The sequence below is a fragment of the Leopardus geoffroyi genome, chromosome X, assembly GCF_018350155.1.
Source record: "Leopardus geoffroyi isolate Oge1 chromosome X, O.geoffroyi_Oge1_pat1.0, whole genome shotgun sequence".
In the NCBI taxonomy this organism is placed as follows: Eukaryota; Metazoa; Chordata; class Mammalia; order Carnivora; family Felidae; genus Leopardus; species Leopardus geoffroyi.
The window spans coordinates 112584478-112598240 of NC_059343.1; the positions used below are offsets into that span (position 1 = coordinate 112584478).

The 13763-nt window shown below is 49.4% G+C and overlaps 1 protein-coding gene across 2 annotated transcripts; it reads left to right on the forward strand.

Moving 5' to 3' along the window:
• Nucleotides 1-10117: 10117 nt before the first annotated feature.
• On the forward strand, nt 10118-13763 carry SMIM10L2A (small integral membrane protein 10 like 2A). Of its 2 annotated transcripts, none has more exons than XM_045471452.1 (2): nt 10118-10914; nt 12560-13763. In XM_045471452.1, the coding sequence occupies exon 1, from the start codon at nt 10305-10307 to the stop codon at nt 10539-10541; it is 237 nt and encodes a 78-aa protein (XP_045327408.1). In that variant the 5' UTR covers nt 10118-10304; the 3' UTR covers nt 10542-10914; nt 12560-13763. The 2 variants fall into 2 exon arrangements, 1 of the variants encoding a protein (XP_045327408.1); XR_006710801.1 differs by lacking the exon at nt 12560-13763 and adding an exon at nt 11777-11931 and having other exon boundaries at nt 10537-10914.

Genomic DNA, 13763 nt, shown 5'->3' on the forward strand with positions numbered 1-13763 from the left:
AAAAAAAGTCTCTTTGAGAACATTTTCTAATAGCTCATATTTGTATTTGGTCATCTCCACCCCCCACCCCTCAGTCTCTAATTGTCAAGTCTTCACCTGATCTTCAAGGATTTAATCACTGCCCAGAAAAGAAGTGACCTTATACAAGAAAAGACAGGGCAGAAAGCTTTCTGCCACTGTCAACTGTCAGGCACGGTCAGCATGCACAATATTCACATCCTGGACAGTCCTCACAGGCGCTGGGTACTGAGCCGCGTCAGCCTCCACATAACCAAGTTCACCGGGGCAGAACATGGCTCAGAGCAAGGAAGAGCCGGGGGTCCTGGGCCACCTCTTGTTTCACAGTAAGATTACAGAGTAAGATTACAGAAGTGTGGTTTCCAAAGAGAAGCCCATTTAATCCCTGAGGAAACTTGGTGCCCTTGGGAAAAAAGACAAACAAAGGAAATGATGATCAAGTCTGAAGAGCTTGGATGAGGAGGAGTGGGGGTGGGAGGTAGGGAGCGGGAAGATGGCTGGCTAGGAAGAAATGCTAAACCAAGGTTCGGGACGTTCTGCCCCGAAAATGTGGATTAAGGATATGGGCTGCTAATCCCTTGACTATCTCCTGCATGCTGGGCACTTTACAAAGATGATCTCTCTTGATCCTTGCAACATTCCTCATAGCAAAGCATGATTCCCACTTTATGGCTGAGGAAACCCAGGCTTGAAGCTGAAGTTTTGTGGGAATGAGCCAAGGGGTTCCCAGACTCCAATACTGGAGGCCTGTAAGACATGCTTTGTGGTTCCAGCAATGTCTGCAAAGCAAGAACATGGACCGACCGTGTATCAAAGGTGAAGAATGCAGAGTAACACTGATGTATTTGTGACTTTGTTGGCCTATGCCTCCAAGACCCTTACCACATGCCTACTCTACCGTGGCAGGAAAAGACTGGCAGACCACCCTCCCTGCTCTCCACTTGGTCCGTGGGTCTCATCTTTTCCCTTTCTCCTACATGGAAACACCAAGTCGATATGTCTGTAACAGCAGCACACACAGTGGGCATAGGAACACAAATGAAGACTGGGAAAAATGTCACCGCATAGTACAAACACAGAGAAGGGGTTTCAACACCATCTTTAATGATGGCACATGGGACAGGAGAGAGGGGCTGCCCTCTGCCCAGCACCCCTCACCTCCTCCTACATAGGGAGGCGCTTACTTGTCTGGCTGGTCTTGACAGCTCTGGTTCTGCTCTCTTCACATTACAAGCCCATAGGCTGACCAGTGCTGGACCTTTTCCATCAACAGTTCCTGAAAAAAGAGGACCGTTGGACATGCTACGTGCACGTGACTGTCTCTATGTGCTATGTGCCCTAGAAGGCTGCACCTCATAGATTGCATTACCCGACCTCCTTTGCCTTCTCGCTGGTAGTTGGGTTTGGCCAATGGTAAGCAACTTCACGAAATCCAAGGATGGGTGGGGAGAGGCCAAGGTTCTTACTCCCTGCCTCCCTGCCTCTTACAACCCTGACTTGTCATTGTGTCTTTGGCAATGGCTATGTCCCTCCACAATTGTAGCTCCTGGTGAGTGGCCCTTCCTCCTATGAATCTATCATGATAGGAAGTACATCAGTGACCGCTTAGGTGTGGGAGGTAGGAAAGCGTGGGAGGAAGAAATTACAAAGGGTGTGAGGAGACCCGAGAGTGATGGACGTTTTCACTTGAGCACAGTGATGGTTTCAAGAGGATATACACGACAACACTTATTAAATTATACACTTTAAATATGTTCTGTCAATTATACCTCCATAATGGTGTCTGATAAATGAAATGGACATTGTCTTTTATGCGGGACGCAATTTTTTTTTTTTTTTTTCCAGCCAGAGCAGGAAAGTTGTCTCCCTGTGCACAGACATTTCTGGCAGCCAGGCTAGAATTATTCTAAAACGGGTAACAGATCAAAGTGAAACACTAAGACTATAAAACTTCTGGGGTGCCTGAGTGGCCAAGTCGGGTAAGGGTCTGACTTCAGCTCAGGTCATGATCTCACAGTCTGTGGGTTCGAGCCCTGCATCTGGCTCTGTGCTGACAGCTCAGAGCCTGGAGCCTGCTTCGGACTCTGTGTCTCCCTCTCTCTCTGCCCCTCCTCCGCTCATGGTCTGTCTGTCTGTCTCTCTCTCTCTCTCTCTCAAAAATAAAATAAACCTGAAAAAAATGTAAAAGAAGACTATAAAACTTCTAAAGTCAAGCATAGGAGAAGATCTTGGTAACTTTGGGACAGGCACAGGTTTCTCACACAGGACCAAAAACCATGAACCATAGGGAGAATACTGATCAAATACACTTTATCAGGATTAAAACCTTCTGGTCTTTGAAATTGTGGAGAGCAAGATGGAGTCACTCATGTCAAGCAGGAGCCTGTGTCAAGCGATGACGTAACAGCTGAGGGCATGGAAGCTAACACCAGATATTGCAGAGACCAGCGCCAGCTGATGAGACCCTCAGAACTGATAACCAGCAGAGACAGAGGAGGTCTGCAGAGGCCCAAGACTGATTAAAAACCTTTAAAAAGAGGATTTTTTTGCAGCAAACTGTCAGACTCCTCAGACACTGACCTCTCTATGTCTGACCACTTCAGAAGGGCAGCTGCTACCCAGGGCTCTGCCTGATCGATCTCTGAACAGACCTGAGATCTGTCACTGCTTGAACATAAATAAACAGTAAGCCCGGAGAGCTGGCCTGGACCAGACTGAGGCCTTATCTCAACTGTGTGCCTGCAGACTGATAACGTGTTTGGTTTGTGAACTTCCTACCCCCTGTTCTATCTTGTTTGTTGTATGACTTGTGCTTTGCTTTGTGTGTGACATGTTAAGAAACCAAGTTAAACGCATGGTGAAGTGTCATTGAGTTGGGAATCCTGAGCCTGCTTTATAATTATGTTAACCTTGCTTGGTGACTGAATAAAGCAGATGCCTTGGAAAGACACAAGTTGTGTGCATGCCTTCACTGCATGCTCAGGACAGAAGTATATTGCAAAGATTATTGCTCTTCCGATTGAGCCAGCCAGGTACCCTGACAACCTAATTTTTAAAAGGGGGAAAAAGAGGGATGCCTAGGTGGCTCTGTCAGTTGAGCATCCATTTCTTGATTTTGGCTCAGGTTATGATCCCAGAGTCAGGGGATTGAGATCCCTGTTGGGCTCCGCGCTGAGCCTGGAGTCTGATTAAGGTTCTCTCTCTCTCTCTCTCTCTCTCTCTCCTTCTGCCCCTCTCCTCTCCTCGCATGTGTTCTCTCTTTCTCTAAAGTAAAAAAATAAATGAAAAAAATAAGTAAAATAAAAGGTGGTAAAAGATTTGGATGGACACTTTACAAGAAAATAGATATTGAATAGCAAATAAGCATATGAACAGATACTTAGCATCATTAATCATAAGGGAAATGCAAAAGTAGACCACCGTGAAATATCAGTACACACCCCGTAGGATGGCTACAATTAAAAAGTGTTACTATTAAATGTAAGTCTTACTGATAAATGTAAGTGTTACTATTAAATGTAAGTCATGGAGTCCAGCCTATGTTCAAGGCTGTGGATTGCCCAAGGGAACGAATACCAGAAACAAATCTGTAATGACAGAAAACAGATCAGGGGTGGCCTGTGGATGGGTGTGGAGGGAAGGAGTGACTGGGAGAGGCACAAAAGAACTTTCTGTTATGATGGAATGTTCTATATCTTGACTGTGGTGATGGCTGCACAGATGTGTAACTTTAACAGAACTCCTCAAAATGTATACTTAATAGTGTTGCATTTTATTGTATGTTGATTACATCTCAAACAGAAATCTCTGAAAGATGGAAGCAAGGCTGCCTGGGGACCTTAGGACTTGAGGAAAGACATGGCAATGAGTTCTCCGGGTTGCTCCTTGCCTGCCACTTATCCCTACAGTGGCACTGGAGAAGTCTGAAACCCAGAACTGTCAACAAAGAAAAGCTTGCTCCCCCTGGGCCAAGGCCAGGAAAAGGGTGGCCTCACAGAATAGGACACCTTTTGGACAACACCCACCTTCCTTCAGCCAAAGTGCCCCTCTCATTTTCCCAGTTTCAGCAGGGTGGGTGGGGACCTGACCCTCCGTCCCACCACTCTGATCCCCTCCTGGCCCTCTGCTTTCCCACTCAGTGTCAACTGCCAATTCTGTATCCAGCAAATACATCCTTTAGGAATGAGGTGAAACAAGGACATTCTCAGATGAAGGAAATCTAAGAGAATTGGTTGTCAACAGACCTACGCTTAAAGAATGGCTACCGGGGGCACCTGGGTGGCGCAGTCGGTTAAGCGTCCGACTTCAGCCAGGTCACGATCTCGCGGTCCGTGAGTTCGAGCCCCGCGTCGGGCTCTGGGCTGATGGCTCGGAGCCTGGAGCCTGCTTCCGATTCTGTGTCTCCCCCTCTCTCTGCCCCTCCCCCGTTCATGCTCTGTCTCTCTCTGTCTCAAAAATAAATAAAACGTTAAAAAAATTTTTTTTTTAAGAATGGCTACCGGGAGTCCCCTAAAACCAGAAAGGAAATGGTAACATAAGGAGGATGGGCCTCCAGGCAAGAAGACAGACTGACGGAGTGAGAAAAAGTAGCAGTAAATAGGATAGAAGCACTGTCTCCTCATGAGTTTTTAAGATCCTATTTTATGGTTAAAGCAAAAACTATAGCAGCATCTGATGTGGGTTCAATGTACATAGAGGAAATACTTAACTTATTTATATTTAAAGGGAAGGAGGATAAAAGGACCTAAATGGAAGTAAAGTTTCTCTACTTCACTCCATGGGTTTAAGTGCTAACACCAGTAAACTGTAATATGTACACGTGTATATTGCGTTGAAAAAACTATGAAATAAATATTAAAATTATAAATAAAATAAAATGATATACAGCTCTACAGAGACATATACTCAAAAACACTGTAAGTAAATAAAAATGGAGTTCCTAAAAAATGCTCAAGTATCCTACAGGAAAACAAGAAAAGAGAAAGAGGAATGAGAAGCAAAATGAACAAACAGAAAACAAAGAATAAAATGGCAGACTTAAGCTGTAATGCATCAATAATTACTTTAAACGTAGATGGCGTAAGAATGGCAATCGAAAGAAATTAGCAGGATAGAGTTTTGTGCAAACATCACCCAACTTTATGCTGTCTACAAGAACCTTCAAATTTTACATTCTTTTAAAGATATATTCACATTTAAGCATAGTTTTATGCTTCTTGTACAAAAAATAGGTACCCAAATAAATTACAAAATAAAATTACTTAATTTTATAATGAACATAAACAGGGGTGAACTTGGAAGCACATGAGACTGGGATTGTAAAGGATCACTCAGGCCACTGAAGTTTAGTGGCTCCATCATGGAAAACTTAATTTAACAATATCTCCAACCAATAATTAATTTCCACGTGCTTCTCGGTACTTAAAATGGTGGGAGCCTCATCACTTGTCAAGGCTGTCCATTCCTTATGTTGACCAAGAATAGTTTCAGCTCATTGGCCTGAATTCTAAACCATGGAATAATAAAGCAGTAGTTTAATCCCTTTTAAGCTTGGTAGACCTTCAAGTATTTGAAGGAGTTCTTACATCTCCTTTATAAGTCTTGTTTTCTAAACTACAAATGTTTCTTTCAATCATTTATCACAAGACTTGGATCCAGTTCTTTTTAAAAAATGTTTATCTATTTATTTTGAGAGAGTGAGAGAGAGAGAAAGAGAGAAAGAGTGCATGAGCAGGGGAGGGGTAGAGAGAGCAGGAGAGAGAGAATCCCAAGCAGGCTCCACACCCAGCATTCTCCCCCAACTTGGTAAGTCTCACACTATTTCTAGCATAGGCTTTCTGAACCCATAGACAAATATATATGGACAAACACAAGCCTTAGAATTGCTGAAGACCTGTTGAAAAAGAAAAGGAAAGTGGGAGGAATCACTCCACCTGATATTAACATAAACTAAATAGCTACAGTAACCAAGACAGTATGGCATTAAAGAAAGGATAGACACATAGGTCAATGTGCCAGAATATGGTGCAATCCACAGAGATATACTCAACTGGTTTTTGACAAACATGGGAGAGAAACTTAATGAAGGAAGGATAGCCTTCCTGACAAATTGTGCTCTAGCAATTAGGCGTTCTCATCAAAAATCGGACCTGGACCTAAACTTCCAAACCTTCCACAAAAATGAACTCAAATGGACCACAGATATAAATGTGAAATAAAACTAATATTTTACAAAGAAAACACAGGAGAGAATCTTTGGGACCTAAGTCCTGGCAAAAACAAAACTAAACTAAACAAACCAGTTTTTACATCTGATGCCAAAACGACAATCCATAAGTCAATTGGACCTCATCAAAATTTAAAAATTTGTCTCCAAGAGAGCAGAATGAAAAGACAAACCTGCAGACTGGGAGGAAAATATTTGCAAACCGTGTGTTTGTCATATGTAGAATATATAAAAATAAAGCTCACAAAACTTAATAATAAAAACCAAACACCTCAATTAGAAAATGACAAAAGACATTTCCCAGCACTGGTTAGGCATCGGACTCTTGATTTCAGCTCAGGTCATGATCCCAGGGGTGTGGGATTGAGCCCCATGTTGGGCTCTGCACTGACAGTGTGGAGTCTGCTTGGGATTCTCTCTCTCCTCTCTCTCTCTCTCTCTCTCTCTCTGCCCCTCACCCCATCTCAAAAATAAATAAATAAACTTTAAAACCACAATGAAAGATCCCAGAATGGCAAAAGTAAAAAAAAAAAAAGTGATACCACCCAGTGCTAATGAGAATGCAGAGAAACTGGATGTATTCATAAATTGCTGATGGGAATGTATAATATCACAGCCACTCTGGAGTCACGAAACTAAACATGCACTTGCCATACAACCCAGCAGTTGAACTCTGGGATCTTTATCTTAGGTAAAAAATTTGGTTCACATGATAACCTGTAAACAGGTATTCACAGTAGCTTTATTCCTAATAGCAAAACTGGAAACAACCCTGATGTCCTGCATGGGTGAATGGCACACAAGCATCCACGCATCTTTGATGCAACCATCAAAGAATACTACTTGGCAATAAGAAGAAGTGGCTATTGACAAGACATGCCCCACAACTGGATGACTCTCCACAGAATGATGCTGCTTAAAAAAAAAAGCTAGTCCTAAAAGGATAAACATTGTATGATTCCATTTGTATGACCTTCTTGAAAGAAAATAGAAAACACAGATTCGTGGTTGCCAGGTCTTAAGGAGAGAGGGGAACGGAAGTGGATGTGGTCAGAAAAGGGCAACATGAGGGATCCCTATGGTGAAGAAAGTGCTATTTCTTGACTGTGCATGAACCTACACATCTGATAAAATTGCATAGAGCTAAATGTACACGCACACACAAGAACAAGTAAATTGGGGGAAATCTGAACAAGATAGATAGATGTGTCAATATTGGGGCGCCTGGGTGGCGCAGTCGGTTAAGCGTCCGACTTCAGCCAGGTCACGATCTCGCGGTCCGGGAGTTCGAGCCCCGCGTCAGGCTCTGGGCTGATGGCTCAGAGCCTGGAGCCTGTTTCCGATTCTGTGTCTCCCTCTCTCTCTGCCCCTCCCCCGTTCATGCTCTGTCTCTCTCTGTCCCAAAAATAAATAAACGTTGAAAAAAAACAAAATTAAAAAAAAAAAAAAGATAGATGTGTCAATATCCTGATTTTGATACCGTACCATACTTTTGAGAGATGCAATACTGTGTGAAACTCTGTGAAAGGTACATAGGATTTCTCTGTATTTTTTCTTACAACCACATGCAAATCTACGACTATCTCAAAATTTAAAAATATTTAATTAAAATTCAATTTCAGTTCTATATACTAACAATGAACATGTGGAAACCAAAATTAAACACATAGTATCACTCACAGCCACTCCAAATAAAATGAAATAGATATAACTCTAACAAAATATGTACAGGTGACTGAGTGAGTACAAAGAGGTTGCACAAAGGAGGTCTTTTGTGGTGATGTAATATTTTTGTATCTTGATTGTAATGGTGGTTACAGGAATCCTGACATGGGATAAAATGGCTAGATCAATACACACACACACACACACAAATTAAGGCAGGTTAGGAAAATGGTGAAAACTGAATTAGGCCTGTAGTCTAGATAACAGTAATGTACCAATGTCAATTTCCTGGTTTTGATATTACATTGCATCTATAGAAAATGTAGCCATTGAGAAAGCTGGGTGAAAGGCACAAGGTTTTGTCGTACTATTTTGGCCACTTTCTGTGAGTCTATAATTATTTCAAAATAAAATGTTACAAATAAATGAGATGATGGGGCACCTGGGTGGCTCATTCGGTTAAGTGTCAGACTTGTGGTTTCAGCCCAGGTCATGATCCTAGTCGGGCTCAGCGCTGAGAATGGAGTCTGCTTGAGATTCTCTCTCTCTCTCTCTCTCTCTCTCTCTCTCTCTCTCCTCTCTGCCCCCACCATCAGAGCTCTCTCTCTCTAAAATAAACAAATAAAATTAAAAAAATAAATGAAATGAAGCCAAGGAGGGGTTTCAGAAATTAGATTAGAGGAAATAAGCTATAGAAGTGAATGAGGCTGGATTCAGTCTGGAACAAAAGGGTTTCTATGTGGCTTAAGCCTGAATTTCTGTGGCCCTTCTTTTTCAAATGATGAAGTTTTTCATTGTATTACACAAATAATACTTATACAAATGGATATACATACGTATACAGAGAGTAAAAAAAAAGCATGTCTTCCTACTGCCTTAACCAGAGGTAAACAATGTTGATTATTTGATCTATCTGCTCTAGCATTTTTTAATGCATTCACACCTGTGCATGGTTATGTTGTGGATAAAGCCATGATGCCACACAATAACCTAGTGTTTCTGAAATTCTCTTTTTTCCCCCATGACCATGTAGGTATGACAATTGCTCAAAAAACGTATATAACTCTGCTGAGTTCTTTCATTAGAGAGACGCCACACATATTCAACGTGATGATGAATAATAGGCATTTTGAGAGAGCCTAAATACCCATGCTAGCCCTTCTTGTGAAAACTGGGCCGAGGTCATGGGGAATCTACTTCTTGCAGACAGCTTTTCAAAAGTCATGCTATAATGAAGCTTGAACACTTCAGTAGTCTTGAAAACGTGGTAAAGTTTGGGTTGGATGTGCTTTAGAACAAAGATGAGATGAAACCAGGAAAGGACTTTTAAGCCCACCGGCAAGGGGGGCGGGGAAAGCCATAAACAAGGGCAAATAAAAACTGAGAAGACCTTGTGCAGTATCCAGGGCAAAGATAAACTTAAAAGTACTTAGAAATCACTATGATGTGAAAGGTCGGGGTGCCTGGGTGGCTCAGCCGGTTAAGTGGGCTCAGGTGATGATCTCGAGGTTCGTGGGTTCGAGCCCCGCGTCAGGCTCTGTGCTGACAGCTCAGAACTGGAGCCTGCTTCAGATTCTGTCTCCCTCTCTCTTGCCCCTCCCCAACTTGTGCTCTATGTCTCTCAAAAAAAAAATAAAAAAAAAATAAATAAATATAAAAAAATTTAAAAAATCACTACGATGTGAAAGATAAAGACAACAGGGGTAACAAGGCAATGAAATAATAAAGAAATACACATGAGCAGCAAACATACCAGAGAGGAAAAATGCGCCTGTGGCTTGGGGAAACTCTGCTGAGTTAGCAGAGAAATGTGAATTAAAGAAAGATCCAACAGGTCGCCCTGCGGGATTTTCGGAGGAGATGGTGGGGCAGGGGATAAGGTAAACCGGGGGAGCCTTCCCAGTGGGCCTTCAATACAGAATCAGTATAGCGGTCCAGACCTTCCGGCCCTCCCCTCCCCTCCCCTCCCCTCAAGGATACTCGGCAAAAGCAATCCCTGGGCGGCACCACCTTCCAAACCACTCACGCCCTCAGGCTCTGCCCTTGGGAGCCCAGGAGGAGGAGGGGCTTGCAGGCGGGGCGGTCCCGTAGGCGGGTCTATGACAGCGGCGGCCGCTCTGTAGCGCCCGGGAGGGGTGTGGCCAAGAGGGGGGCGGGGTTATGCTGGCGGCCGCCGCTGCGGCAGCCGGCGAGGGGCGGAGCTTTCTGTGGGCGGAGCTCTCTGCGAGCTGCTGAGAAGGGGCGGTGGCGGAGGTGGCGGCGGTGGGGCATCCCGGGGCCAGCAAGGGAAGAGGTGACAGAGGGCGGCGCGGGGCGGGGCGCTGCAGGCCTCGCGTCCACCTGCCCGGCCGCTCGCACTCGTGTCGGTCGGCGGGGCCTGCGCGGGCCCAGGCCCATGGCGGCGTCCGCGGCTCTGTCGGCGGCGGCGGCGGCGGCGGCCCTGTCAGGCCTGGCGCTGCGGCTGTCGCGCTCGGCAGCGGCCCGCGGCTCGTACGGCGCCTTCTGCAAGGGGCTCACGCGCACCCTGATCACCTTCTTCGACCTGGCCTGGCGGCTGCGCATGAACTTCCCCTACTTCTACGTGGTGGCCTCGGTGATGCTCAACGTCCGCCTGCAGGTGCGGATCGAGTGAGCGCACGCCGCCGCAGCCCCGGCCAGAGGGACCGGCGCGCGCGGCCCAGACGGACAGGGGCGCCGGCATGGAGGACGGCCGCCGGCACGCGGCGGGGGCAGGAGGCGGGGCGGCCGGGGCCCCCGGACCCTAGACCTCCGCGGGAGGACGCGGGCCACCGAGCCACCCAGCCGGGCCCCGGCCGCGACCCGCCCACACGCGTCGCGGCCGGTGACCCATTGCACAGAACCTCGCCAGACGGGTCCTTTCCGTCGGGCTCGAGAAGGAAAACACCATTTGACTGCGGCCGACCTGTCGCCTCACGTTGGCCGGGGTGGGGGAAGCAGAAAGGAAAAATTCTGCAGCAGGGACTTGACTGGCCCTGACCAACAAGGTAGGAGGCCAGAGGCTGGGGCTTCGGGCCGGCGGGAGCGCTTGCCATGACATCGTGGTGGCCGGCAGGAACTGCCCTGGACCCGAGGGAGCCAGCCCCTGAGCTGCCCAGGCAGGGGCGGGGCGGGGGGAGGCACAGGTGCCCAGGACTCCCTGGGTCTCATTCCCAGATGGGTGAGGGGCGGCGGCGGCCTGGGCATCTCGGAGGGTCAGCCCATCCCCGCCCCGCTGTCCCCTGAGGCCCCTATGCTGCCACCGGAACCCCAGGGAATGGGCTGGGAGAGGCGCCGGGGAAGGCTCGAGAAGGAAAAGATGCTGCCATCTTTCACCCCCTTGTGGGGCCAGACAGGAAGGGTGGTTGTGTTCTTGGCCAAACCCCTGGTCGGTCCCCTTCTCAGGCCCCTGGGGTCTCCACAGCTCCCGCCCAGCCCTTGGCAGAACTGCCTCCTGTCCTGTGTTGGGGGCTGGGGGGCCGCTCTCGGCCTGTTCCCGCTCCCCTCCCCCTCTGAGGGCATCCTGGGGCCGGACGTTTGGACGTTTGGAGACCTGGACGAGTGGGAAGGCTGCTCCGCCCTATCCCTGCCCCCACAGTCTTGCTCTTCCGCCATCGCAGCCACGCTCCACGCTCCCTCCGGGCCCTACCTCTGCCGGCCAGGTGCCACGGAACGCCGCCTCCAGCAGCCCCTGTGCACCCAGAGGAGCTAGGGCAATGGGGATCTCCTTGAGCAGAGGGCAGCTCTCAGGCTGGGGTGGGGAGAGCAGGTGGACGAGGGGCTTGTGGAGGAGGCAGCACTTGGGGAAAGGGGAGGGGGTGTTCTGGGTGAGGAGGCACTGTCAAGTCTCCGTCTCTTTCTGTCTTTCAGGAACCAGTGTTTGTAGGTGGTGACCCGCCCCTTCTCTGGCCTTGTCAAGAGACTCAAATCCCTGCCCAGGGGCGCCCCTGGCCCTAGAGCTGCCCTGGGGAGCTGCTGGGCAAAGGGCCTGGCCCAGGAGGACAGGAAGGGCCTTCCAGGCAGAGGCACGGAGGGGTGGGGTACCCAGCGGTCCAGTTCTGGCGTGGGGAAGGACGAGACCCTGTCACCTCCACACTAGACCTCCTAGCAACACTTTGAGGGCGTTCTGTTCTCCCCACCCCACGATTGGAAAAGTGGGCTCTGAGACAGGAAGAGATTTGCCCTTGTCACACACATAAGAAGTGGTGGGGCTGAATCTGTCCCCTGTCTTCCAGAAAACCTGGCAGGACAGGTTGGGGTGGGGGAGGGGACCTCAAGGCCCTTGGGCACCTAGGGGGAGAGAGAGGCCCAGGGTAGGGAGTGTGGGGAACTGGCTTTCCTTGGAGGGGGGGGGGGTGGCAGGTCACAGGGAAGACAGTCGGGGCTGAGATGGACGCGGGAGACAGTCCCAGAACCCCTTGTGGAGCCGAGGCCTTCATCTACACAGCCTGGCCTCCCCTGCCGCCCCACCCCAGGCGTGACCAAGGACTCCTCAGCAGTCGAGCGGCAGAAGCCTCTCAGTCTGGGTGGCAGAGTGGGGGTGGGGGGTAGCGTGGCTCCTGGGAACGTGATGGAACCAGGAGGGTGAAGGGATAAAGCTGGTGTGGGGGACGGGGCCGGGACCCACGCATAACCCCATCTCTCTGTCCCCAGGCTTGGCCCCCCGAGCCCAGGATCACGCGAGAGAACCTCCTCTAGATGGGCTTGGATGGTCCTGGAGGCCCCGGGTGTGCTGCTCCCCCTGTACCAGGATGGCCAGGCTCGGCCCCGGGGGAGCCAGGAAAGACCCCGGTCCCACAGCCGCTCCGCCGCTGGCTGCTCTCGGCCCCCAGTGCTCCGAGTTCCTGGGACTGAAAACCGAAGTGGTCCGGTCAGCCCCAGGGACAGAGTGGCCCAGGGTCACGCCACCTGCCCTCCTCTGCCGTCCAGCTGGAAGCCCGGTCCTGGGTGAAGGGCTCTGCCTGCCTGGCCCTGGGGACTGAGGCCAGACGAGGCCACCATGTATCCCCTGCAGTTTCCCCGCAGACAGGGTGTACTGGCTTCCTTCCTTGTATCGAGTGTCCTGGGATCCCTGGTCCTGTGGCCCCTCCTGCACCCAATCCCCTTCCACCCGGAACCACTTGTGGGAGCCTGCCAGCCTGCTGACTCCATCCACAGATCTGTGGGGACAGCCTGCGAGAGCCACACGGGCTGCCTGAGATGAGAGGACGAGGGACCTCCTCGGGGCTGATCCACAGATGTGCCCCGTTCAAGCCCAGGTCTCACCCTCGGGGTGACCCGCTCCCCAGCTGCAGCCTTGTGGCTCAGCTGGAGCTGCCCGGGGCCTATGACACCTCTTCCCAACAGGGAGAAGTGTGGGGGGAGCCTCAGGGCCCCTGGCCTGAGACCCCTCCTCTGCAGGGACGCCCCGCCCCGCCCCGTGGGTCCCGGGTCCCGGTCCCGGTCCCGAGGGCGAGGGCGCAGGAAGTCTCAGCGCGAGGCCCGGGGACTGGGGAGGGTCCGCACATCTTCAGCATGTGTTCCTGCCTCTGCTTTTCTGACCATTTTGGCCTTGAGTAGTTAGCGTGCTTCCTCCCCCACCTCTCCCCTCTCCCCCCAGTCGGCCCTGGCTGCCTGATGGGCTCTCAGTGCACTTTATTTATTTGCAGTCTGTTTTCCAGGCAGCGAAGCTTCTACAAAATCAGAGACACGAGCTGAATAAGACGAGCGTCACTTTCCTGCGTGTGATTGACTGTACTGGTCAGCACCGTCTGCTGAGAAATGTTCTTGCTTCTGGTATTGTCAAATCTTGTCACTCTAAGTGCAAAACCAAACCAAACAAGACTCCTTGAGTTCAATAAAATAAAATAAGACCAGA